This window comes from Mchenga conophoros, linkage group LG22 (assembly GCF_057382185.1).
Source record: "Mchenga conophoros isolate Kocher_MC1m ecotype Shallow Benthic linkage group LG22, M_conophoros_male_GT1.1, whole genome shotgun sequence".
Taxonomy (NCBI): domain Eukaryota; kingdom Metazoa; phylum Chordata; class Actinopteri; order Cichliformes; family Cichlidae; genus Mchenga; species Mchenga conophoros.
In genome coordinates, this window is record NC_140546.1 from 310,984 (window position 1) to 337,575 (window position 26,592).

The window sequence follows — 26,592 nt, forward strand, 5'->3', positions numbered from 1 at the left end:
GTGCGTCTATTTTAACTTTCTTTGGTTCATTAGTTTTGTTTTCCTTTGTAGGAATAATTGCGTGTGAAATACTGCACATTATGTGCATGTGCTAAAATCATTCTTTTCTAAAAGCTGGTTACAGAAGACATTCGGTGACATTCTTTTGAGAACATATTAACACAACTTAATAATGTGCTTTAACCCAAATGACACCAATGCAAAGTGCCAAAACTAAAATTCCTCCACCCCAGCCACTCGATGCTCAGGATCGCGTTGATCTAGAATCTACACTTTCATGTTAAAATACCTAAAATTACAAACTTTACAGAGAAATAAATATGTTTACAGCCACAGTTGTGACCTGTGGCAGTTGTGGCTCAGGAGTTAGAATAGATCGTTTACCTATTTGAAGGTCAGGGATTTGATCCCCGGCTCCTCTAGTCTGCATGTCATACCCATGAAGTATGTTTGGACGCTTAACCCCAAGTTTCTCCCAATGCATCCATCAGGGTACGAATGTGTGACATTGTGATTAGCCTCACCTGTACTCATTAAAGTCAATGAACTGTAGTTTTGGATCATGTTTGTGCTGTTGGTATAATACACTCAACAAAATATAAACGCAACACCTTTGTTACTGCTCCCATTCCCCATGGGATGGACGTAGAGACCTAAAATTCAATCCAGATACACAATATAACCATCCCTCCCAAACAGTGGTCACAAATCAGTCCAAATGTGTGGTAGTGGGCACATCTGCCATATTGAGATAATCCATCCCACCTCACAGGTGTGCCACATCAGGATGCTGATCTGACATCATGAGTAGTGCACAGGTGTACCTCAGACTGCCCACAACAAAAGGCCACCCTGGAATGTGCAGTTTTGTCTCACAGCAAAATGCCACAGATGCCACAAGCAATGAGGGAGCGTGCAACTGGCATGCTGACAGCAGGAATGTCAACCAGATCTGTCGCCCGTGCCATTGAATGTTCACTTCTCAACCATAAGCCGTCTCCACAGGCGTTTCAGAGAATATGGCAGCACATCCAACCGGCCTCACAACCGCAGACCTCGTGTAACCACACCAGCCCAGGACCTCCACATCCAGCAGGTTCACCTCCAAGATCGTCTGAGACCAGCCACCCAGACAGCTGCTGGAACAATTGGTTTGCACAACCAAACAATTTCTGCACAAACTGTCAGAAACCGTCTCAGGGACGCTCAACTGCATGCCCGTCGTCCTCATCGGGGTCTTGACCTGACTCCAGCTCGTCGCCGTAACAGACTTGTGTGGGCAAAATGCTCACATTCGATGGCGTCTGACACGTTGGAGAGGTGTGCGCTTCACGGATGAATCATGGTTCACCATTGTTCAGGGCAGATGGCAGCTGAGAATGTTCTTGCATGGCCAGCATACTCACCAGACATGTCACCCATTGAGCATGTTCGGGATGTGCTTGACCGGCGTATACGACAGCGTGTACCAGTTCCCACGAATATCCAACAACCTCGCACAGCCATTGAAGTGGAGTGGACCCAACATTCCACAGGCCACAATTGACAATCTGATGGACTCCATGCGACGATGTGTTGCACTGCATCAGGCAAATGGTGGTCACACCAGATACTGACCGGTTCTGGGTCCCCAGACCCCCAATAGCGCAAAAAACTGCACATTCCAGGGTGGCCTTTTGTTGTGGGCAGTCTGAGGTACACCTGTGCACTACTCATGATGTCAGATCAGCATCCTGATGTGGCACACCTGTGAGGTGGGATGGATTATCTCAATATGGCAGATGTGCCCACTACCACACATTTGGACTGATTTGTGACCACTGTTTGGGAGGGATGGTTATATTGTGTATCTGGAATGAATTTTAGGTCTCTACGTCCATCCCATGGGAATGGGAGCAGTAACAAAGGTGTTGCGTTTATATTTTTGTTGAGTGTAATATGGCTTATTGTGCATTTAAATTTACCATTTAAGAAGTATGTAGCTCAGTTTCAGTGAAGGCAGTTTCCGTATTTTATCTGTTAGCGCTAATTAGCAGGTAGGCTATGTGTTTTTCTGATGCATGTGTACAGTATATAAATGCAGCTTGCTAACCAAGTTTGATTACGTTAGCTATTAGCATGAGAAGCACTATTCAGAGTTTGAAAAGCTGAACAAGACAATCAGACAAAACACACAATTTAATTCTAAACCTTCAAGTTCAAAAGAAAACACATGAGGTCTTTTTTTTGTTTTTGTTTTCATTTTCAATACATCTCCTTTGTCAGTGCAGCACATCCATCTAATACTAATTAGACTGCTACCAACATGTTGGGTGCATAGCAACAGGAGAACATCTTTGCACCTTTTAGCTCTTGTTGTCTCAAATATCCAATTTGGCATTTCGCTTGCTGTGTTACAGAAGTGGCCAATCTTGAAAGCGTGTATACATGTATGCTGTGAGGAAGGGGACCCAATCACCTTTGGGTGTCCTTGAGCAAGGCACTTAATCAACAGCTGCTCCAGTGAAGCTGCAGTAGATAGTGACGTAGCTGCACTGGGTGGCTGCCAACTCGACGTGTGCGTGAAAAGATCACGGTCCTCTGCAGGGTGAACTAAAGCTAAACTCACCCTTCAAATGTCATTTGCACAGTTCGCGTCCAAATAATTTCTGTATTCATCAGAAAGTAACTCCAAAATAGCTTTCCTAAAATAATATGCTTTCTACTCGGGTGCTGAGAGCTCATCAGTGATAATGAATACCTTCAGACAAGGCCTGGATTTTTGGTGTGCGGGGGTGAAAGTCTGTCTGTTCCAGGCACCAGATGCTAAGCTTTGTCTTTTTCATTCAAATGGATTGGTGGGAAACACTACATTACCATTTTAACCATCCAGATTACCAATTCTACACATAATTTGTCATCATCGTTTGATAACTTAATTACTGTGGAACAAGATAAAAACTCATTAGCACGTCTTTCACAGGGTGGCTGCTATCCTGATGACAGAGGAGACTGCGCTCGGTCTTCTGCTCTCTTTTAATCCTGACAGTCAAACACAATCAATCAGAAACTCACACAAAGAGAGTCTCACACATACAAACACAGTGTCACCCAGCACTCGCTCCTTCATCAGTGTCACAAATCCCGAGATAAATGGGAGTTGAAACACTCTGTTTGCTTCAGTGTTTCAGAGAGGCCAATACAGAGTGGAGTGGAGAAAAGGGAAAGAAGTACAGAGCAATGTAAAGAGATTTAAGTAAAAAACTTCAGAGACAGGTGCTACCATAGACTGTATATAAAAGATGTCCATTTTTCAGATAACATGTGAAGCGTTTTACGCCTGCATTCTTTCTAAAAGCCAGCAGGGGGTGACCTCTGTTGTTGCAAGAAGTTAAAATTGTTGTAATTAAGATTCTCAGTTGAGTCAGCAAGGAGGATAAAGCAGGATATGTGAGTCAATGCATGTGCAGTGATATCGAGTGATATCACATTTCTATGCATAGTTTTTAATCGCGTGGTTTTACGTAGCCTATCACTTTCTGGCTGAGTTTCTGTGATTCGAAATCCTTTCACTTTGTCATAATACCACTAACAGATGATTGTGGAATATTTAGAAATGAGGAAATTTCATGACTGGACTTGCACAGCTGGTATCCTGTCACGGTACCATTCTATAATTCAGTGAGCTCTTGAAAGCAACCCATGTTTGTAGATGCAGTCTGGATGCCTAGGTGCTTAATTTTATACACCCGTGTCCGTGGAAGTGACTGGAACACCGGAATTCAGTGATTTGGATGAGTTTCCGGTAGGTGTTGGACTCTGCCAGGGCTGCCCTTTGTCACAGTTCATAACTGTTTTGGACAGAATTTCTAGATGTAGGCAAGTGGTAGAAGGCTTCCACTTGTTTGGTCTCAGAATCTCATCTCTGTTTTTCACAAATGATGTGGTTCTGTTGGCTTCATCAGGTGACAGCCTCCAGCTCACACTGGACTGGTTTGCAGCCCAGTTTGAGACAATCAGCACCGCCAAATCTGAGGCCATGGTTTTCAGCCGAAAAAGGGTGGTTCACGAGTGTGGGGAGAAGGGAGCAGGCGATCGACAGATGGATTGGTGCTGCGGCTGCCCGATGCAGACGCTGTACCGGTCCATTATGGAGAAGAGAGAGCTGAGTGTAGAAGCGAAGCTCTCGATTCACCAGCTGATCTGCATCCCTACCCTTACCTATGGTCACGAGCTGTGGGTAGTGACTGAAAGAACGAGACTGTGGATACAAGTGCCGGAAATGGGGTTTCTTTGAAGGGTGGCTGGGCTCTCCCTTAGAGATAGGGTGAGGAGTTCGGCCATCTGAGATGGGCTCAGAGTAGAGCCACTGCTCCTCCAAATCCAAAGGAGCCAGTTGAGGTGGTTCGGGGATCTGACTAGGATGCCTCCGGGCACCCCCTAGATGAGGTGTCCCACGGGGAGGAGGCCCTGGGGCAGACCCTGGACATGCTGGAGAGATTGTATCTCTAGGCTGGGAATGCACTGGTGTTTCCTGGGAGGAAGTTGCCGGGAAGAGGGAGGTCTGGGCTTCTCTGCTTAGGATGCTGCCACCGTGACCCACCCATTGGCCTAGGTTATTGTTATGATGGTTATGTTTAATTGTCGAACACTCTCTTGGAAAATGAGAGAATTTCTTGCTCTTTTCTGGATATTCATTACAACCTGGAGTGTTTCTCTAACCAGAACTTGGAGAACCTGCTTCATTTAGCAAAAGCAGCTGAACTCTGAGCTGCTGGAGAACAACTATGCAGGATGAGGGACTCACTGAAGATACAGCTGATTACGCTCATTTATTTATTGTCACAAGTAACTTTTGCAACGCTCACATGTGCATTTAAATTTAACATTCACGGAGCTTTTTATATAGACAACGACGGAAAGTCAAATCAGGTAAAGGACAAAAGAGGAAGGCAGATTTTGAGTGTGTAGTGGAGAAAAGCTGACAGCAGCCGGAAAAAAACCTCTGTGTGTGTGTGTGTTGGGAGTTTCACCAGGCAGCTGCTCTCAGTTTTGGCTGAATTAAGTTTGCACTGCAGGGGGCCGCTCTGCTCCAATGAGAAACACCATAACTGAACCAATGCAGTGAATGATGCTGAGTGACAGCCTCTAATATCCTGTTGATACAATTATCTGTACAACATTACTGCCTAATTTGACTTTAGACAGAAAAACAGATCGAGGCTCTTCAAAGAGAAACAGGTGAGAATACCTTTTCTTTGGAGTCATCTTGGAAATTTAACCTAATTTCCTGAAGAAAACTTAATCTAATTTAAATGGTGAAATGTATAGAGCTACAAAACATTCTGTATACTATTTATTTGGATTGATTTTTAAGCATCAGTGACAGCAAGTGTTGATGTTTAAGATGCAGGCTTTATAATCGTTTGCCTCCAGCTGGACTCACATGAAAAAGCTTCGTAATTTTGAAGAAAAATAAGCAAACAGGAACATATTTGTGGTTTTAAGTGGACAGAAACATATAGCATAATAACACATCACCAAGACAAACATGAACTGACTTCCATGTAGCAGTTTGTACTTTGTATTTAGTGAAATGGTAATGTGCTTTCACACTGCTGTGTGCCTGAGCTGTTGAGAAGTCACAGATTTTCACCAAACAGGAGGCATCGACAGCTTGGCACCATTTTCTGCACCAGCCAACAGACTGTAGGCTGGTCATGACTCAGGAGTATTTAGAGACCAGACTTTGTCTGTCTGGGCTTTTTTTTATTTTATAAAAAAGCAAGCATTACGTGACTTTGGAAGCTCTGGTCACAGCATTTCAAAAGGAAGAACAGCATTGCAGGTTTTTTTTTTAAAGATTTGTTTGGAAATGCCCAGAGTTAAATAGAAATTTGTGTGCTCTGATATCTGCGTAGATTCTCAGTCATCCAGGTCATGGTAGTCGTAAGAGCTTGAAAAGAGAGCAGCTGAACTTCTTAAAAGACTCTGAAGATGTTTCACCTCTCGTCCAAGAGGCTTCTGAAACCAAGAGGGAGTCCCAGGGATTTAAACCCTACGGGGGTTGTGCTTTAGGTGGTTGTTCACCCACTATTAATAACGAGCGTCACACAGGTGTGAAAAAGGTATAGGTCATTATCACGAGTGTCCTCTGAAGATTACATTGTATTTTAGGTCCATTTTATTTCATGAGACATTTTAAATGTATAAATAACATGTAAGTTTCAAGCCCTTGTACATCAATGCACCAGCTGTCTTGGTTCTGGGTCATTGACTCAGCATGTTGAGTTTATGAACCTTACAGGGTTTTTTAACGTCTTCTGATAACTCTCCGTTTGTCGTGTCATTTGCTTAATGTCTCCCTCTCCTTAGTTCCTGGTTATAGTTTTGTTTATATTGTTAGTTTTGTGTTTTAGTATCAGCTCCCTTGTATTAAGTTCATTCGTGTCGCTGGTTTCATCATTTAGTTATCACGTTTTATTTCACTGATAGTTATTTGTTCACATGCCTTGTGTTGAGTTTTGCTTGCCATCATCTCATTTTCCCAGACTGTTTGCACTCATGTGTTTTCCTCAGCTGTTTCCAACTCTCATTATCCTCAGTGTGTACATACAGTAAGCCCAGCCAGTCCTTTTATCCTTTGGCAGCGCTTTAGTTTTCCTGTCTCGTGATGTTTCTGGTTAGTTTGCTTTTGTGTTTTCCCTGACTTTTTGATTAAGTTGCCTTTTGGACTTGAATTGTCTTCATTTTGAGTTACAGTCTGTCTGTTCATGTGCTACGTCTGCATTTAGGGTCCACACTCCACTTTAACACCAGTAAAGTATATATTGATTGCGAACAGACTTTTCAGTCCAGAAAGAACAACTCTGGAAAATGCTTCAACTTTGTTCTCCCAAACATCATTTGTGAAGACGATAACGACACCAGAGTCAGTTCAGATTTCAGATCACGTATAATTTTCACAATTATTCTCAACCCTGTTCGGACCCTGTCTGGTTGTTGTCAAAATTCCTTCTGACTGCTGTCCTCTACTCTGACATTGTCTGGATGTTAATGACTTCGCCCATTAATTTGTATGGGTGAGAGCAGTTTCTGCACTTGGGAGCAATCTGAAAAGATGGCCTTGGACATTAAACGATCATTTCAAAGTCTGCATAAGATCTTTAACCAGACAGCCATCTGTATTCAAGGCCAATAGACGGCTGTCAGGTTCATCTTTTTATCCTTTGTTCACTGGTTTTTGCACCAGTCATTGTCCCCAAGCTTTATAGACAAAGGGTTTCTTTGTATCAGTTAATTGTCTGAATTTCATGATTTTATACGACCTATCACTCTGCTTGGCTCCTTTGAACTGTTAGACGTCTGATGTTATTTTGAAAGGACTTTACCTTGGTCTGTATCACAGGTTTCTTCTTTATTAGGATTTATTTGGGTTGTTTGTCATGTTCTAGTGCACATTTGCCCACCTTTGTGCAAACTGGGATTTTTTTTACAGCGTTTCATCAACTTTTTCGCTGATTCATTGTCATCCAAGCACCTAGAACGGATTTACACACACATCTATGCTCATAAAATATTTAAGCAAACAGCTAAGAAGACAGTGGGAATTCTGAAGCTCTGGGATTTGAGTGTGTGTGTGTGTGTGTGTGTGTGTGTGTGTGTGTGTGTGTGTGTGTGTGTGTGTGTGTGTGTGTGTGTGTGTGGCTGCGCTAAAGAAAACCTAAGAAAGCTAGAAGTGTTGGCAGCCTGCCAGCTCTGTTGACCTTGAACAGGAAGAAAAGGAAGACGACAAACACAGATGTCCCCTTCACCAACACACAACATGAGTGACCTGCAACAAATGTCCCTAATGAAGAGGAGGAGGATGACGAAAATGCTGACGTCAGTCGGAGCCTGCCTTCCAACACAAACACACACACGGTGTCGCAAACAATCTCACATAAACATGCAGATGCATAACGCAACTTCGCACAAATACACAGAAAGGATGACAAAACAAAATTTCCTAGCAGTCACAAACCTTCATGAGGAAGAAGAGCACCAGAATGACAAAGACGCTGACATTAGGGTGCAGCCAGGCAGCAGAGCGGCCCAGACCGACCGGTGGAGGAGACCCTGAAATCTTTGTCCATGTGAAGTTGTCAAACAGAGAGTTGATGCACTCTCTGGGCATCAGCTGGAAAGAAAGAGGACAGAGGGGGAAATGAGGTGAGGAGAGGCAGAAGGGACAAACTCTGAGACAGATGGACAGAGGGGAAACTGGTGCAGGAGGAGAAAAGCAGAATATCTACAAATGTACCTGATTTACATTTAAGATCTTTTTAAAGGCACTTTAAATAAAATGTGAAGCCAAACCTGCATCAAGGTGAAAATGTGATATCTGCTCAAAATTAACCATAACATAAAAATTAGATAAGTTTAGGAAAATGATTTAAATTAGTTTATTATTGTGAAAATAAAATAAAAACCTTTGACACACCCTGAAGTTGATTCATAATCATTTCCAGGCAGTGGTTTCAACCGACAGCAGAGACGGTTATACTTTAACCATTTTTTGCCAAACTTAAAATTTGGCTTGAAAAACAGCAGGCGTGGCTAACAAAGCTTTCTTCTTTTGATCAGCTGTTAAATCAGCTGATAATCGGACCTCCTGTCAATCATTTTCACCAAGTAACAACCTTCATTTTTTAGACAACCTCCAACTGTCTAACAAATATGATGACTTTTCGTGTGGCACACACTGCAAACTATATTCTGTATAAACTTCAAGTATTTTATTTGATGGTTACTTGTGTGTTATATGTGCGTTTGTCCTTTGCACCCATGCAGTTCATGAGTGCAGCTTGCTAACCAAGATTGCAAGTGTTAGCACTCTGCCTGCTCATTTTACATATTACAGTAAATGTGACCAATTTCATTACACCATCTATAGTTTTTTTATTTACAGGAGTCAGTCAAACGTAACAATGCATTCACAAATCTGTGAAATAAAAAGTACCCTCACACTTTTCATTTTCAAAGTGTGACAAAACTCGTTTTTTCCAAAGAAATAGAGGATTAGAACACAGGGAAGATATGTAAGAGGTCGTCTACACAAAACAAGGGGAGAAGGTAAAGCAAAAAAAGAACAGGATGAGAAAATTATTGAAAATTAATGAGAAAGTCAAAAAGGAGAGGGATATAGGGGGAAGTTATAGCAATAAAAAGTGAAAATAAAAATAAAAACAAGGAGGAAACGGTGAAGGGAGAGAGGAAAGGAGAGCAAGGGAAGGAGGAAATATGGTTAAAGGCGGAGTGAAATTTAAAAGGAGGATGAGGGATAAGAAGGAAATGGACACGGAAGAAGAGGAAGAAGTTTAAGAGGGAAAAAGGGAGGAAAAAAAGTGAAGTGAGGAAGAAAGTCAATTGAGATAAACAGGCAGGAAGTCATCCAGAAGGCTGGAAGCAGACGGGTATGGGTGGCCGTGTCCAATGAGTCATTCACTTCTGATGACTCATGAATGACTAATTCACTTCAACCGTTTTTGCTCCACATTTGCATAGATGCCTCTGAAACTGCTCACAGGAACAAAACGCAGCGCCTCCCGCATCTGCATAACGCCACTGCGGGGGGAGAAACAGCACCAACGTCATTTTGATTTCTCTACTTTTCTATTTCCTGCTTGAGTTCGGCTCGAATCGTGGTCCCTGAAATCCACCGTTTCAAGTGTGAGTGGAACTGTTGAGGTTCTGTGAAAGGCTGCTGTGGGCCTCTGCAGGGCTCGGATGTAAAAGGCTTTCCTGCTGCTTTTTGAAGTTGCGGGTTCATGTCTGGTTCACAACCCTTGTAGCATTTAATCTCCTCTCAGTGAGTTGCTTCTTCTGTCACTTTGCACCGAGCTGCCACGTTGGATTGGAAGGATTTCATTCCCCAAAGGGTGTGGATAAAGTCTTTGAGGAAAAGAAGAGGTGTCTGTCAAACATGGACCTGTTCACCAACTTAATCTTTTTCCTGAGGAGAAATGATTAAAATTTAGGCATCGCCTGTGTTAAAACCCACAGTGTGTCTTCATTAAAAAGGTGTGACGCATTTCTACAACGAGTGTGTGAATCATGTTGGGGTGTTACTGACTGACATATGCATTAAAACACATACCTGGTTCACACTAAGTGGTCTATTCTGAGCGCGTGTGAAACACATGATTAGCTTTTAGCTCTGGGTGGGTGAGCTGTTGATCTTTTTTCTTACCTTGAAAATCCATTTGCACACAGCAGGGCCACAGATGTGCATTAATATGGCGAAGATGTTCAGAATATTGCACATAGGGATATGTGCAATATTCTGATGTATAAGGAAAACAAGTTTTTAAGGCTAAAATGGTAAAACAGAATAGACAGTGTTGTGCAAAAGTCTTGAAGAGTCTTAGTTCATATTTTCCCATGAAAATGGAAACAGATGCAGACATACATTTCTCCACCGTGGTCAACAAACTGCCAAGCAGGCAGGAAATGAGAGAAAGGAGATCAGCAGAAGGAGAACATGGGTCGAGTCAGGAGGCTTAAGTACGAGATGAAAATAGACATGGAAGAAAAGGACCGAGTATAACAGAAAAACATGAATTTTACTTCACAAAACACAGGAGTTGGTTTATTATTGAGTAGGTTGAGTTAGTTTGGTGCATTCTCAGTAAGTCTTTGGGTATCAGAAAAACTTGATTTTTTTTCTTTGTTATTTCTATAAATCAACCAATTTTGTCAACTGTTGCCACACATAAGTGGAGCATTAACATCTATGTTAAAATATTTATTGTTTGACGGCCGCGGTGTCTCTTTCCATGCCGGGGAACTTTGAAAGCCTGGGCTCCAAGACTTTGTTGAGTGAAGAGCCGTAAACACTGACACAGCTTTCCAAAAGAAACACAACATAATACTACAGTTATTCACATTATATTACTAGATCATACTGTGTGGCTCGTGCTTCAAAGTTAACCTTACAACAGGGCTAAAAACTGATATGCCAAATTTTTATATCAATTATTAAAAACATTCGGGAGGGGATGGGTAGCATTTTCTGCCTCAGTGAGTCATGCTGACTTAGGCTACATCCACACGTACACGGCTATTTTTGAAAACTGAGATTTTCTGTTTTTGTTTAAAAAAATAAAATAAAATAAAATCCTGTCCACACGTACAGTTTTGAAAACATCTCTGTCCACATGTAAACACAAAACATGAAGTCAAAGGATGTCAAGAACATGCCAAATCCTCTAACCGTGAAGTAATGTTGGCCATCAGAAGACTAGAAGCCTGTGAGGGAAAGAGTAAACAGGCACTCACAAAACCTTGAGTACTTCTGATAAGTAGTAGTTTTTCTGGAAAGGCAGCTAATTTTGTGTTACTTTTCAAGTGCTTTCATCATTTAAAGTGTTAATAACTAAAGACAGTATTTTGGATTTTGTCTCACTGGGTCTCTTGGCCAGACAAACTGAAAATTTCACGTCACTCTGAGTGACTCATAATCATAAGTCACAGCACTGTGAAATATGGCTGGTGGAGACTCACAACTTAGGCATGAACAAAATGCATACAGCATGCATACATTCAATTTTTAAAAAATTACATTTATTCAAAACCAACGCCGACGTTGGCGTCGGGATTTGGGTTTTAAGAGCGTCTGTGTTTAATGTAGAAGTTCACTCTGACGCCTCTGTCTTTGTAAATGGACGGACAGTAACTGCATGTTTATATGTAAGCATGTAAAAACTGCAGATAGTCAGATTAACAGCAACAGTATTTTGTCTCTATCCGCCATTGCAGAAATTCATCTCATGTAAACAATAACGTGGTTTTTAAAAATCTCAGTTTTCAGTGACCCAAAACGCCATTTACGTGTGGACGAAAGGTCCAAACGCATAGAAAAAGATGCTTGTGTACGTGTGGACGTAGCGTTAGATAAAGTAAGCAAAGAGCCAATTGATACACAGAGAGCAGAAATACACCAAACTCCATGAATCCAAGTGGAAAAATATGCAATAAGATGAGAATCAACTTTTACTTTCTTGTCATATTTCTCATCACAGGAAACGCACTCGTTTTCACACCCGTGTCCTATGTTGAAATCAAATTAGAAAGCAGTATAGACTCACTACAGTCATCCTCCTTAATATTCAGTAACATGAACGGGTTGTGGTTTGTTTACTTTTTCTTTTAGGTCATCGGGGGTCGGATTGAGTTGTTCCACAGGCCAGTTCAAGCCCTCAGGCTCTGTTTTGCTTATGTGTGCATTCGGGTGTCTCATTATTTTCCAGCCTTCTGCACGACTTTGCTAAACAGTGAGAGAAATTTGGCTTCAAGCAACCAGTGAATAAACTTCTATATATCTGAAAACTTTTCAGCCTTTTACAAACTTAACTGAATTCATCTTTGGAGTCTAATTACACTGCATGATTAAAGTTCGCTGGTTTGTCTCTCATTAGTGCTCAAACTAAGTGTTCATGTTAGGAGCACCCTGCGGCACTCAGAGGTCACGGTTTGTAAATACTGAACTTCAAATCCCAAAACTTGTGTGATGTGACATCAGTGGAGGGGACACAGCAGGCTCACATTTATCATGGCTACTGGACTGTGATGATGCTTTGCACCAAAGGAAACCGAAGATCTAAGAGACCACTGGTGTCGGCTTTCTGTGGACTTCAGGCCAAAGAAGCTCAGATTAAGCTTTCAGGTTACGATACGTATACGACTACATGAGGATGGTTACTGGACACCAAAACTTTGTGTTCTTGATGTAAAAACAAATGATTACTAAAATAAATAAATTAGCATGTAAATCAATTATTCAATATTCTATAGTGCTTACATAATAAACAGGACAACAAGCTATAAACTGACCTCTCCTGCCATGAACTGTCCAAATCCAGGTGGAAAGGTCAAGGTGGCGATTATCAGCGTTACCACAGCGGGAAAAAGCAGTCGGCTGGGAGGGAAAACAAAAGGAAAGTCAAAGCTCTGTGAACGAAACAAGCACCAGTAATTACCCTGATTATACCTGTGCATTAAAGTAATTAAAATACCCACAGTAAGGCACAGGCAGCATGGGCTAAAGTAAATTAAAAGCTGCCACAGCAAAGAGAGGCTCACTGTTTAGTCAGGAAGCGGGTCATGGCATTGGGTCTTCTCATAAACAGCACCACCTGTCTGTTGAGGTAGACGAAGAACGCGCCGAAGAACCCGCAGAAGATCCTGTACCAACGAGAAAGTCGGACACTCATTAATTACAGCCTTAAGTCATTTATTATATACATGTTGCTGTCATACATATCAGCATAGTCTCAAGACATTTGTCCAGTGTCTGACGTTACATTGGGCACTACTGGAAGTTTCATTGGCCAGTGGGGGAAAAGGTGATTTTGCTTACTTTATAATGCAGTTTCTATCGTGTAGAACAGAGGCGTCCAACTCCAGTCCTCGAGAGCTACTGTCCTGCAGCTTTTAGATGCATCCCTATTCCAACACAGCTGAATCCAAATGGTTGGATTACCTGCAGTCAAGTTCTATAGAGTCTTGTTAACGCCTACTAATTTTATTCAGGTGTGTTGTAACAGGGACACGTGGAAAAGTTTCAGGACACCGGCCCTTGAGGGACTGGAGTTGGACATCACTGGTGTAGAACAACACTGCACTTACAATTTAAAAAGTAGTAAAAGCTTCAAAATGAATGTCAGGGAAAAATGACGTTTCTGTTTCATGTTTAGGCTTTTTCTGAGCAGATGGTTTGCTGTGGTTTTTTATACTGGATGGTTTTGGTTGTAATAACTGTAAAGAGCGCTGGCGTTCCCATCTATGAAAGACACTTCACCTGGTTCAAGGTTGTGGTGCTTCGTCTTTACTGCTCAGCACACGAAGCACAGTAGCCTCAAACAAATCAGCAGCCCCTCAGCAAGTAACTGGTTATGACTGCGTAACTAGCAATCACCTTCATTTTCTCATGTCAACCTAACTGTAGCAAACTCTGTGTAAATACTCATCGAGTAGAGGAAATCATAACATAACAGCTGCAACTACATTTTTATTATTCAACTGATTTACTCCATTTTCAGTCTGGTCCCTGAGGACATGTTTGGACATGCAGAGTGAAAATGGTCAAACATATATACTCTCATCCCAAAAGGTTGATTCTGTTCATCTGGAACTGAAAACACTACGTCCAGATGAACAGAATCAACCTTTTACGATTTAAATACCTGGATGATTGAGCATGCATCAAGACATGCATACTCTACTCACTACTTCATTAGTTGCATCTTGCTAGTACCAGGTTGGGCCACCTTTTCCCTTCAGAACTGCCTTAATTCTTCATGGCATAGATTCAATAACATGTTGGAAATGTTTCGAGAGAGATTTTGGTCCACATTGACATGATGTCACAGAGTTACTGCAGATTTGTCAGCTGCACGTCCATGATGTCCTATTAGATTGAAATCTGGTGGCTGAACTCATTGTCATCTTTTAGAAATCTGTTTGAGATTACTCGAGCTTTGAAACACGACATATTATTCTGCTAGGAGCAGCCATCAGAAGATGGACACTATGTGATCATAAAGAGACAGACATGGGCCCCAAAGTGTGCTGAGAAAATATCCCCCACACTATTACACCACCAGCAGCCAATCATACAATGCAGGATGGATCCATGTTTTTTATGCCAAATTATGATCCTGACATCTGAATGTTGCAGCAGAAATCGAGACAAATCAGGCCAGGCAACATTTTTCCAGTCTTGATGAGCCTGTGTGAGTTTATTGGCTGACATAAGCAGCATCTAGTCTGGTCTTCTGCTGCTGCAGCCAAACTTTTTCAAACACTGTCAGGGTGAGCTCTTCTGCATGTCACGAGTGTTTGTTTAATTTACTGCTGCCTGTCAGGTTGAAGCAGAGTGACCATTCTCCTCTGACCTCTACATATTTTCTCTTTTTTGGACATTTCTCAGTAACCCCTGCAGATGGCTATGTGGGGAAAATCCCAGTAGATCAGCAGTTTATGAAATATTCAGACCAGCAATTATGCCACAATCAGAGTCGCTTAAATCACGCTTTTCCTTGTTCTGATGCACTTTCTGTCCAAATACTGGTGAGTTGGACATATGCCTTCACAAAGAACAGGTGTACCTAACGAGTTTGCCGGGGGGTGTGTGTGTTTGCTTTCTCTTTGCTCACCCAATGATGGCAAATGCTGGCAGCTCCTGCAGATCAAAAGGGAAATCCATACGAAAGTTTGTCCTGAACAGAGCCGTGATGGTTACTGGAAGAAAAAGAAAAAGTGCCCAAATTTATACCCTCGGCTTTCATTTCAATTCATTTAAATAATGAACTGGAGCTTGTGGTTATTTTAGTACTTAGACTAATAGCAGATAACACATTTACTGTGACATACAAACACAAAGCTAATATGTGGTGTACTGCAAAGTCACAGGAATGTGTTTGTACAGCAAAATGATTGGTTAAACATCCACGGAGACGCGAGCGAGGCACTGAAACACTCTGCTGCTACATGAAGGAGGAGATCGCCATCTAGTGGAGGGAGAGTGCTGTAACTACAGTACACACATATTGTCAGTGTCCATATAAAGACATGACACTTTGCTTCGTGGAGAGAGGGCTCCCTCTAGCTCATGTCTTGGAAAGTAGTATATATATATTTGCACACATACCTGCATCTTTATTAAACACGGATAACACTCTGAATATGAAGGCACTAAATGTAGCAGCAAAGTATCCTCTCCAGTAGTTTCTTACAGCAAAGTATGTAGATGTTACCTCTATGCTGAAGAGCACACCTGGTGGAGGAAGAAAAAAAGAGCAGAGAATTAGTCATGTATCAGATGTGTACTTCCATCATCACACTAATCTACATTTAAAACCTCTGCAATATGGAAAACTGACTGTAGATGAACATAAGAATTCTGATATTTTCCGTTTTTGACTCTGAATTTCGGTTTCCTGTGTGCACCAGACTGTGATGAAAATACCCAAAGCAGAGGTCTGACTGTCTTACATGCACTCCTGAGGGATATGAGTCAGACAAAGAGAGCAGAGGAGCACAGGGAAAAGGATGTGTACCTCCAAGCGGAGTACCGAAGCAGCAGCCCACCCCGACAGCACAACCGACCGTCAGGATGTCTGTGTAACAGTATGGATTCTACTGATCCAGAGAGGAGGAGGAGTCAGCATTGAAACAACATATAAATAAGGAATATTCAATCAGAGGGAAATTCGAGTGTTTCCTGACATCAGCTTACCTGATAAACTCCTGAAAAAAAGGACATGAACCTGCTGAGAACTGCTGCACAGATGCTGGCAATGTGAACAAACGGGCCCTGAGTGCAGGAATGGAGCATAAAAAGAAAAAGGTTAATCAAATAAAACAATGCAATGGTTCGATGAAATGAAACAGCCCGCGAGAAGCTTTTTCATTTATCTGGGCTGACCCACCTCTTTGCCTACAGGCATGCCGCTGCCCAGAGCAGCCGTCAGACCAATGACTTTGGCGATGAACGCCTTCAGAGTCAAATACTCCTTTAGTACCACACCTCTCAGGATGGTCTTCAACTCTGGTATACCAGAACCTAGAACAGAAGGGTTATATAACAAAATAATAATAACTGTTCTGAACCTTTTATGACTCGACACACTTTCCTAACCTTACACTTGTCTCAGATGGCTTTGGTGCTGCTGTTTTCTGAATAATTTGTTGCAAATTCTCAATTAATTTTCATTCAGGGCATCAAACATTTCTGCAAGTGGCATTTTATGTCAAATGCTGCTTGCAGAAATAATTACAAGTTTTCCTTTGCAATTAGTTAGTGATGCTTGAGGGAAAAAGTTACAAAATAATTCCACATTTGCAGGTTGGAGAAAGCGTCAAAAGTTTGCCAGCCAGGAGACTGTGGTTCATTTATGTTGTGTGTTTGTTGTGCTTTGTTTCACTTGGTGGATTCTTTCTTTTTCTTCATTGTACCTGCTGTTTAGGTTTAGACATCAAATCAAATCCACAGTATTAACCATATGAAGCACAATATTGACTGCACACAAATGTGAGAGATCTTTTACAAACATCCATATGTCCCAAGGCACCAAACCAAAGGAAAACCTTGTGTCTATCTGTGAGACAACAAAACAGCAGTACTGTGTGACACCGTGAGAACGAAAACAGACAGAAAACAATAGCAATGCAAAAACTTTCCTCTGTAAAGCTGCTGTTGGTAAACAAGCATCATAAAGGGCTGAAAGTGTGAAAAATTGCATAGTTTAGATGAATGAAAAACTATTTTGTTGATCGGTTGTTTAATGGCTGCAGAGAAAATGAGTTGGAGATGTTCTCCCTCAGCTTCAGTTCCCTATTTTTTTCTTAATTTCATAACCAATAAGAACCTAAATGTCTGATCCTGTCCCAGTATTTAAGAGTGCAGACTAAATTTGAAATGCACTTTTAAATCTATGGATTACACGTTACGGTAGACAAACACACAGAAGCATGAGAAAGACAGGGGTACAGACCAATAGCTTGAGGGGAAACCAGGTGACAGAAGAGGGAGGAGAAGAGGATAAACATCAGGGGATAGGATACCCAGGCCAGGTACTGCAGGGGGATGTTCCCCCTCAGCTCCCCGTGAATCCACTTATAGGCTGATGCAGGAGGAAATTTAAGGAGGAAAAGAAAACGAGTGTAGAGGCAGAAAAAAGCAAAAACAAAGTAAATTAAAAGAAGAAGTAAAAGAACCAAATTACATGGATAGAAGGAGAGGGAGGAAGGGAAATGGTTAGATATTAAAAGAGGACAGAAAGAAAAGTGCTTCTTGCACAAACACCTGACTCGTGTTTTTGCTTCACAGTCCTACCTTGTAGACTCTTTGCACTGGCGTAGTCCATTGTCCAGCTGACCAGTGCCATTGTGATGCCCAGGAGAACCAGGAAGATCCAGTCCTCTCCCAACCTGGTCACAAGGAATCGCTGCACTCGTGCTATGCAGTCTGCAGAAACCAACACATCCCAGAAGCTCTAAACGTGGCACTCACACAGCATCATTTTCTGTCTTCACTTTTGCCTCATCTCACCTCTACACTTGGAGTAGGAGCGCTTCTTCTTCACAGAGGACGCGAGGTCGGGCTCAGCTGTTTGCTCCTCAGCAGCATCGGTCTCCATATTGGACTGACGCCTGTTCCGTTGCCTGCTGTAGTAGCTGTATTGATGGCGGCTGTGGTATCCGTTTTGGCCACGGCGCCCATGTCCGTGCCGTGTCCTGGCGTGGCTGCGGTGGTGGGTCCCATGTTTCTTGATCTGCCTCTCAGTCAGCAGGCGTGTGGCCTCCCGTCTGCCGGAGCCTCCTTGGTTTTCTTGGTACTCCCCATAGAGCTGCCAAATGATCAGTTAACAATTTTTTGTCTTTTCATGACTCCATCAGACATGAACATGCACAGGTAGTTCCTGAGACAGTGAGAATGAGGAGTGTTTTCCTTTTGGCAGCCTGGCAAAGAAGGGTTCACTTTAAAATTAGACAGGACCACGTGTTGAGCCAAACGGCTCTAATGGAAACGGAAACATGGACTCTGCCTCTAGATTTATCACCGCTGGACAGACTCCATGAAAACTGTCCGGGACATCTGGGGAAGAGATTAATTCTCCTCTGTCGCATTTACAAGTGTCTGGGTTTCACTTCAATAAAGACCCGACGGGACTCAAAGTGGTGGCAAATATAATGTAATGCCTGATCTATGGACACAAACTCAGATTTAATTAATGTCATTAATGCCTAAAAATATTTGTGATCATTTTCTTCATTTCAGGTTATTAAATGTGTCCACAGTTCAGCTCCACACAGATTCATTAATGCACGATGCACTTAAATGCTGGGGAAACTAGGACACCTCTGCTTTTGTGAGATTGATGAGTTAAATCAAAGTGCGAGGAACGTTCTTCTAACTACTCAGTCTGGCTTGTCACTCCTATACCAGCCTATACATTTGGTTCATAAGTCTGGATAAATATACTGCTTGTGATTGGCCAAGTACATCCTGTGCAGGGTTGTATAAAGATACTGACAGAGATTCTGCACCACACACACACACACACACACACACACACACACACACACACACACACACACACACACACACACACACACACACACACACACACACACACACACACACACACACACACACACACACACACACACGTTCGAAGCAGAGCTGCTGAATTGATGGTGAAAATGTTATTGAATTGCCCAAGCATACTTAATACATAAATATGTTGTTTTAAATGAGCTAGATTATGGTTCTTCTGCTGGGAAATTACACAATAATTGCAGACAAAAGAAGATCAATGGGAGACAGACTAGCAGCTCATCATTTGATTAAGCATAAAAAAAATAACCCACTAGAAGTAAAATGTGTTTATATTCAAATATTTTGATATGCACATGTGTGAAATTCTTTTACATGTGTTCAAAGTCTGTCCTGTCTCAAGTGCTACCAACAAATATTATATCTGTATCTAAACTACATTTTCAATGTACACGGGATGAGTTTGAACGCTGCAAAAGCTGCTATCACAATTCTCAATTTATTCTTTCTCACATAGCCGAACTGTTTAGGACTAGTTTGGAGTGCTGTACTGAGAACTCCGCCTCTGTTTTCAATCGCTAACTATTGTAAAATGTCATCTGCTGCAAAACCAAACAGAGGGAAGGTGCATTCAGTCTCTCTGTGGGAATCTCACTTCAATGAAAGGACAGACAAAATAAAGAAAAGATTTTTTGTAGTTAAAACACAGAAGTAATGCAGCTGCAAGGAAAGCAAAAATACTAAACTGTAAATGCAACAAACAGAGTCACATAAACTCAACGACACATAGTGTAGCCACCTTAGTGTAACTGCATACTGACAAAAAATGCTTTGGTGCACAGTCAATACGCTCATCATATTCTCTGATGTCATATATTTACATCATACAGCTGCAAATAAAAAGTATTTTTACTAGTTTTTTTATATAGTATTAAATCACAATGTAACAATTTACTAAAACTAGTAGTTGAATGTAAAGTTTGACTTCACTTAATGTAATCTGAGTGTGAAACCTTTACCATGGTTTCACTCTGTTACGGTGCAAATGTGATGCAAATGTGTACAAACCTCCTGACAGGTGGATCAGGCCTAGTCGTCACCACAGTCACAGAGGTTGTGTATTCTTTAAATTTCATTGTCACTCCATAGATACAAAAGGCAGAGTGGATACAGAGATTCCAGCTCATTTACCCATTTACACTTGAACCATAAAAAACTCCAGCACTGCCCCACAAATACAGGACCGAGCCTCATATGTGCTTTGGTACATGAACAGCAGACAATAGCAACCCAGGAATATAAGTGACAAGCTGGTAAGTTGTCGCTTATATCACGTCCACGTGTGATCCTTTCAACGCCTTCTGATTTAGCAGGTTCACGGACAGGCCGACTGACGGATGGATGGATTTAGATACACAGACACACGTGCACATAAGGCGCTGGACATGCTGTGTGTCTGTGTGTGTTTGTGTGCATAGATGGCAGTCAATGCATGGTGAAACCTGAGCAGCATAACACACAAAGTACTACAACTGAATGCCTGCACACAGCACAGGCTCAAACAACAGAGCAAGGCACGGACGTCCTGACTCAGAGCTCATGTGATAAAAGTTAAAAGGATCACACGTGTAGCACTCTTTTAATCTAAGCAGCAGTAAAATTGGGTGAAACAAGCTTTTAAAATACAAAAGCACATTACAAAAAGATGCTTTGTGCATTCTACATAAGAAGTTTCTCATAATTTCCATAACATGCAAACAGATGGCGCGAAGGAATCCTGAATTAAAATTGTTGAATCAATACTATAACAGAAAAAATGTGGACAAATTGGTTATTAGGATGACAAACAATAAAAAACATTCTGAATTTAAGAGATTCAAATCTCACACATACTAATGATGTGCAAAGTTTTTGAGTCACACTTCATTTCTTGTATTTTGCTAGGAAAATGGATAAGAGGCAAATAAAGTTGGAAAAAGAGTAAAAAGAGTATACACGGCAAAAACGGAGGTTGTAGAATTCCAACCAGCATGAAAGCCAATAGTTGGTATGACTGCCTTTATCCTTCAACACGGCCTGTTAAAAAACAGTGTTAAGCAGTTACTTTTACATCCAATTTTCAGGGAAAATTCTACTTGGGCCAGATTTGACTTCTGCTGTGTCACTGCTGCTACAATGTTGCTGCTGCTGCTGACACCTTGTGGCAGTAGATTCACACTTGGCAGTATGCAATCAATAGAAATGAAGGCCTTAAAATGTTCTTTATTTATAACTTGGCATCCTTAGCCTTTCCTTTTACTTTCCTTCTTCTCTTTCCTTCTTGAGAGCCTGAGATGATTTATGAGGCTTTGGCTCAACTGACCAACTAAAATTGTTTCTTTGCTAAGTTGTCTGTTATGTGTTGACACAACATTCATTCATCCCTTAAGTGCTTAAATAGGCCAGTGTTAAGCGATTAACTGGAGTAAGAAAAGTAAAAGGACTAATGAAAAAGCAGCCAACGTCCAAAGACAAAGTTTGAAAGACCTTAAGAAATCCCGGAGAATTACTGCTCTTTACTTACTTTTAAAAATTCCACGAACGTCTGGCTGCTTGGAAGCAAGAATCAAAGACATGAGGTGTGGTTCAAGACTTGTGCGCAGTACTGTATGTTGTCAGAAATCTGACACTGTCCCCTTTACCTCTTTCCTGTTTTCCTCTTGACCACTGAAACTCTACTCTGCACTAATCACTTGTGCCCCCTTCCTTCACTGCACCCTACTCTTATTCCTTTCTTCACCACTCTCTCTCTCTTTGCCGCTGAAACACTACTCTGGGCTAAATTTAGGACCAGTGTGATCCAATATTCCTCATTACATTTCCCACACCTCTCTCCTACCATCGTACATTTCAATGCCTCATCGTATTCCACGGTTTTTCCCATGTCTCACATTCATTTACTCTGTGTTCTTCTAACTGGGTCCTGTTCGCTTTGGGAATACATCGAAAGGAAGTATGAAGGGATTAAAACTGCTCCAAAACACTCAGTATATCAAAGACAGACGTACCTCTGGGTCTGAAAAGTGGGACAATTGCCAAAAAAATGCAATATTTCAAACAGCCAACAGGGAGCGACTCTTATTAAGAAAAGACGTCCGTTTTCATAACAATCAATAGAGAAACAACACTACTTCTGCACTGATTTATGACCTCAGTAAACACTTTCCTAATGAGCTCATGGGCTCGGTGGTTAGTTTTGAGGCTCATTTAAGAAATTCTATATTATTTTTCAAATTATATAACATTTATAGAGAATGCCATGCCAAACCTGTGTGGTTACTTTGTGATTGACAGGTCATCACCATATATGCACACAGTGTCCAGGCTTTTTTAGTCAGACTGACCTCTTAACTTGGCAAATGTTTTAAATGGGTTTTTGATCTGTTGTTGTGCTTGTTGGCATGAAGTACCTACAGCTGGACAGTGGCAACTTAACTTCTTATAATAAGGAGTTGGTAGGGCCAGCCAGGACAGACTGGAACTGGGCCACCTATCATATGGTGGACGGGCTGTCACGTGGCGAGAGGCGTGGCACACCCTGGGCAGGTTATCAGCCTGCCGTAGGGCTAACACAGAGATAGACAACCATTCACACTCAGATTCACACCTATATCCAATTTAGAACTGGACTGTGGGAGGAAGCTGGAGAACCCAGAGAGAACCCACCCATGCAGACTACACACAGGAAAACCAGGCCAGATGGAGGAGCAGAGATGGAGCAGGATCTTCTTCCTGTGACACAACAGTGCTAACCACTGATTATCTATACAAATATTGCAAAAGAAACTCAATGAAATGTTCATATTTTCTGTGCATTTCATAAACAGAACAGAAAAAAGAAAATCAGGAAACCATAAATCTGATACATTTTCTGTCTCTAACCACACTGCTCTGGAAGATAGAGGTTTTTTTTGTTCTTTTTGGATAATTTACTAATATTTTTCCCAACTGAATTATGTCACATCATGAGCAGGTATCGCTCTGTACAGAGAGGGATTTATATAACAATGTGAGTTAAGCCACTATATGTCGTCATGTGCAGTCAAAGCCGACGCATATGAAGCGTTTCTAAAATAGAGGCCGGTTTAACTCCACGCATTCTTTGCATGACTGCCAGCTCTCTGGCCACGTGTCCTGATTGTAAGAAATTGCTGTCAGAGTTTTTTTATTATCAAATTTAAAAAAGGACACATAAGAAATGGGAAAGATGTTACCACAGCATGCATAGTATCCAAAAGCACAAACACACACACACGACAGATTAGATAACTTTGCACTCTCTCAGGTACTCGTAGGCGTACGATTTCAACAGCCATTAAATTCTATAGGTCACTCTGATCACCAGCCTTCACATTCCAGGCTCTCAACACCACTGAGGAGGGCTGCTGTATGGCTTAGTCTGTCAGAGTGATTTTTTAATATATATTTTTTATTTGCTTTTAACTAACCATGATTTAAGCAGGAAAATGACTCAGGAGATTAAAAAGACAGCACTGCAATCAAAGGCAGCTTCACGGACGAGTATCTTACAAGTACACAAAGTAAAAATACAGAAAGTATAAATAAAATAGACCTTCAGAAAGGTCTGAGAGTGTGGGGATTTCAATCCTAATTTGATAGGCTTTAAATATTCAGCAGTGTAAAGTAAAAAAAACAAGCTACCTCTAAAACTTGTGATGTCACTTAAAGGAGTCATTATTTATGAAAGCAAAGAATGTTCATTTCCATCTAATACAGCATGAAATTGAATTCATGGATTCATAATAACAATTTTCAGTATACGGATATGTGTACAAAGGCATATTGTCAGCAGTCATCACTCTTATGTTCCACTGTTTGTTACCTAATGAACATTTATGATGTTTAAAAGACTGTTTAAAACTGTTATCCTGGCAACTAAAGCCAAAAAGAGTTTAACATTTCTCTTCTTAACACACTGAAATACACTCATGTGTACCACTCGCTTCACAAACCAGTATAATGTGGCATGTATGTGTCAGTAACAGCATGGGAGATTTCTGTTTCCCAGTTGTGTACCAGGGTTTCTAACTTTTCTTATCATTATAATATTCAATTTCATTAAAAATCAGAAATCATTTAGAATAAATGTTTCAATTAAACCATAACTATCTTTTACAGTAGCTGTCCATGGTCCGGGGCCATGGATGGGCCTTGAGGCTGAAATTTATGGTTTTCAGGGTTTTTATCATCATTCTGTTATCATTTTTATCGTTAACTCGGTTTTCCTGGGTCTTTTCACGTGTGTTATGAATAAATCTTTTTCTTTTTTTTGTAGCGGTACTAGTTTTATTTTGTTGTATTTATCCGCGATATCTTAAAGGCCGGTCTGTGAAAATGTTGTCGGACATAAACCGGTCGGTGGCGCAAAAAAGGTTGTTTTACATCCTGTCCGTTACATCAGAAGAAAAGCAATGCACTTTTTCCCACCATGCTTTTCCTTATTTTCTGCCATATTTTCTGTGAAAGGTCCAGATGCTTACATTACACAAAGCCAAATTTGAACTAAAAAGATCAGTGTATGCACAAGGGACCAGTTTTGCACGAGGAAGCTATTCATAAGAAAGATGTCCTACAAAAAGAGGGAAGGGAGCTCGAACAGCTTGGTTCAGACAGGGGATGAACTGATGAGCTACAGCAAGGCCAAGACCCATGACATGAATCAATGAATCAGCTATGAATCAATGACAGCCACTCTACTAAAGTCACACAATAAAAATATAGAGCGTCACTGATCCACCTCAAAAAACTAAACTTTTGCTTATTATTGTAGATGTAAAAAAACATTTATTCAATAGAAATTACAAGCTAACAGTGAACAATCAGATATTAAGAAAAGAAAAACACCAACAAAAAAACAACAAACAAAAATGTTTCCAGTTCTCTGGTCTCCTAAACAACTCAACAACAAGAAAAAGACGATTCAGAGTTGTGTAACAGAACCTCTCAAAGCTGTAATGAAAACCCGCCAGATGTTGAGAGACGCTCTTCACACTGCTTTGTCCCAAAAGACACGAGCAGCTACATGAATGCTGGAAATGCATGGTCAGGTTTCCCCTCTTTGGAAACATATGGAAAACCACCTGGGACACACACATGTACACGCACAAAACCCCCTAATACACAGAAACTGTTGACATGCAGAGTCATGCACTTGTCACAGAAGCCTGTCCCACATGTGCAAAGACCAAGCAGGGCTTAAGAAGCGAGGCACAGAGAGGGTAGCAAACAGGTGGCCAGCAGAGACGGTAGGAAACAAGTAGCGAGACAGCGTCACAGGGGCGAAGGAGCTGCACAGCATCAGAGCACCTGTTTGCACGCCCGTGTGTTTGATACTGCTGTTACACATCACCTTGTCACATGCTGTTCATTCACAAGGACGCAGATTAGTGTGGACGATACAGGTGCGTTATGCAGGACTCCCGCAACAAAACTGCAGACGCATGCTAGATATGAAACATCAAGGCTGGTGTAGACATGGCACAAGGACAGAGACAGACAGAGAGCGAAAGAGAAATGAAAGAGAAGGGACACTGACCAGGGTTTGCTTGTATCTAAGAGCTTTCCTTTCCGACGCATCTGCAGCCATTGACACACTGTCACTGACCCAAAAATAAACCTACCCGCTCACCGTCTGTCTCAGCAATACCAGTACTGCTGTGGACGCACAGCCAGGACGCGCTTACACACAAACACGCACATACACACATACACTGAAAGGCATGGATTCACACCGCACACACAAACACAAATAGTTCCAGCTGGGGTTACCCCTGCAGTACTCCAAGCTATCTGTAAAATGAACTCAGATTTAATGAGACAGACTAAATACCAAGTGAATAATATACTAACTGAACTAGTTGTTGCTCAATATTTAAAGAGCTGCAGGTCAACCAGGTCATGAAAAGGGAGAAGCTCAGCGTTTCTTTGGAGGGGAATCCTGGTTATTCAACCTTGGGTTAAGATGTTACTAATCCATCCAACAGTATTAAGAGATCTGTTTGTTTGTTTTTTTTTTAAATAAGATGCAGTTTTTAAAACATGCCACTAATTAGCTAGCTGCTAATTTTGACTGCCTAGGTAGTTTAAGTCTGATTATCAGTGTTAGAGGTCAGCGCTTTGTGTTTTCAGTGCTAAAGAACAGGTGGTGAATGCTAAATAGTTTAATTTGTTTCGTTGTTATGCAAATTCTGTGAAAACATGCACAATAACAACGTGTCTTTTCAAAACTCAGACAAAAAAAAAAAGCAAAACTCTTCAGTCTGTTAGCTCCTTACATGTAGACTGTTTAAGCACAGAAATTCAAAATGAATCCTTTCAGCAGGAAGGGACCAAAAGAGAACTTCTCAAAGAATCTGGAAAGATAAATTGTCTCATGTGTTAATCAGCAGTAACCACAGTCCAGCATGGTTTATGGCTGATCCCTGTAGAGCAGCGGTCCCCAGCCCCCGGGC

At 41.4% G+C, this 26,592-nt stretch overlaps 1 protein-coding gene across 1 annotated transcript; it reads right to left on the reverse strand.

Annotated features, from left to right (window-relative positions):
* Positions 1 to 7,987: 7,987 nt before the first annotated feature.
* Positions 7,988 to 25,742, reverse strand: LOC146548422 (chloride channel protein 1-like). Its single transcript, XM_085263346.1, has 12 exons — positions 25,677 to 25,742; positions 18,074 to 18,371; positions 17,858 to 17,989; positions 17,517 to 17,645; positions 16,452 to 16,585; positions 16,259 to 16,336; positions 16,080 to 16,158; positions 15,671 to 15,796; positions 15,177 to 15,261; positions 13,102 to 13,203; positions 12,853 to 12,937; positions 7,988 to 8,158 (listed from the first exon to the last, which is right to left on the reverse strand). Exons 1-12 carry the CDS (start codon positions 25,725 to 25,727, stop codon positions 7,988 to 7,990), a joined length of 1,470 nt encoding a protein of 489 aa, XP_085119472.1. The 5' UTR covers positions 25,728 to 25,742.
* Between the last annotated feature and the right edge of the window lie 850 nt (positions 25,743 to 26,592).

Coding starts and splice junctions, on each gene's coding strand:
- LOC146548422 (XM_085263346.1), bottom strand. CDS start 25,727: ATGGCTGCAGATGCGTCGGAAAGGAAAGCTCTTAGATACAAGCAAACC. Junction 17,990..18,073: donor CTCCTACTCCAAGTGTAGAG/GTGAGATGAGGC, acceptor TGGTTTCTGCAG/ACTGCATAGCACGAGTGCAG. Junction 8,159..12,852: donor GACAGTTCATGGCAGGAGAG/GTCAGTTTATAG, acceptor CTTTCTTTCCAG/CTGATGCCCAGAGAGTGCAT.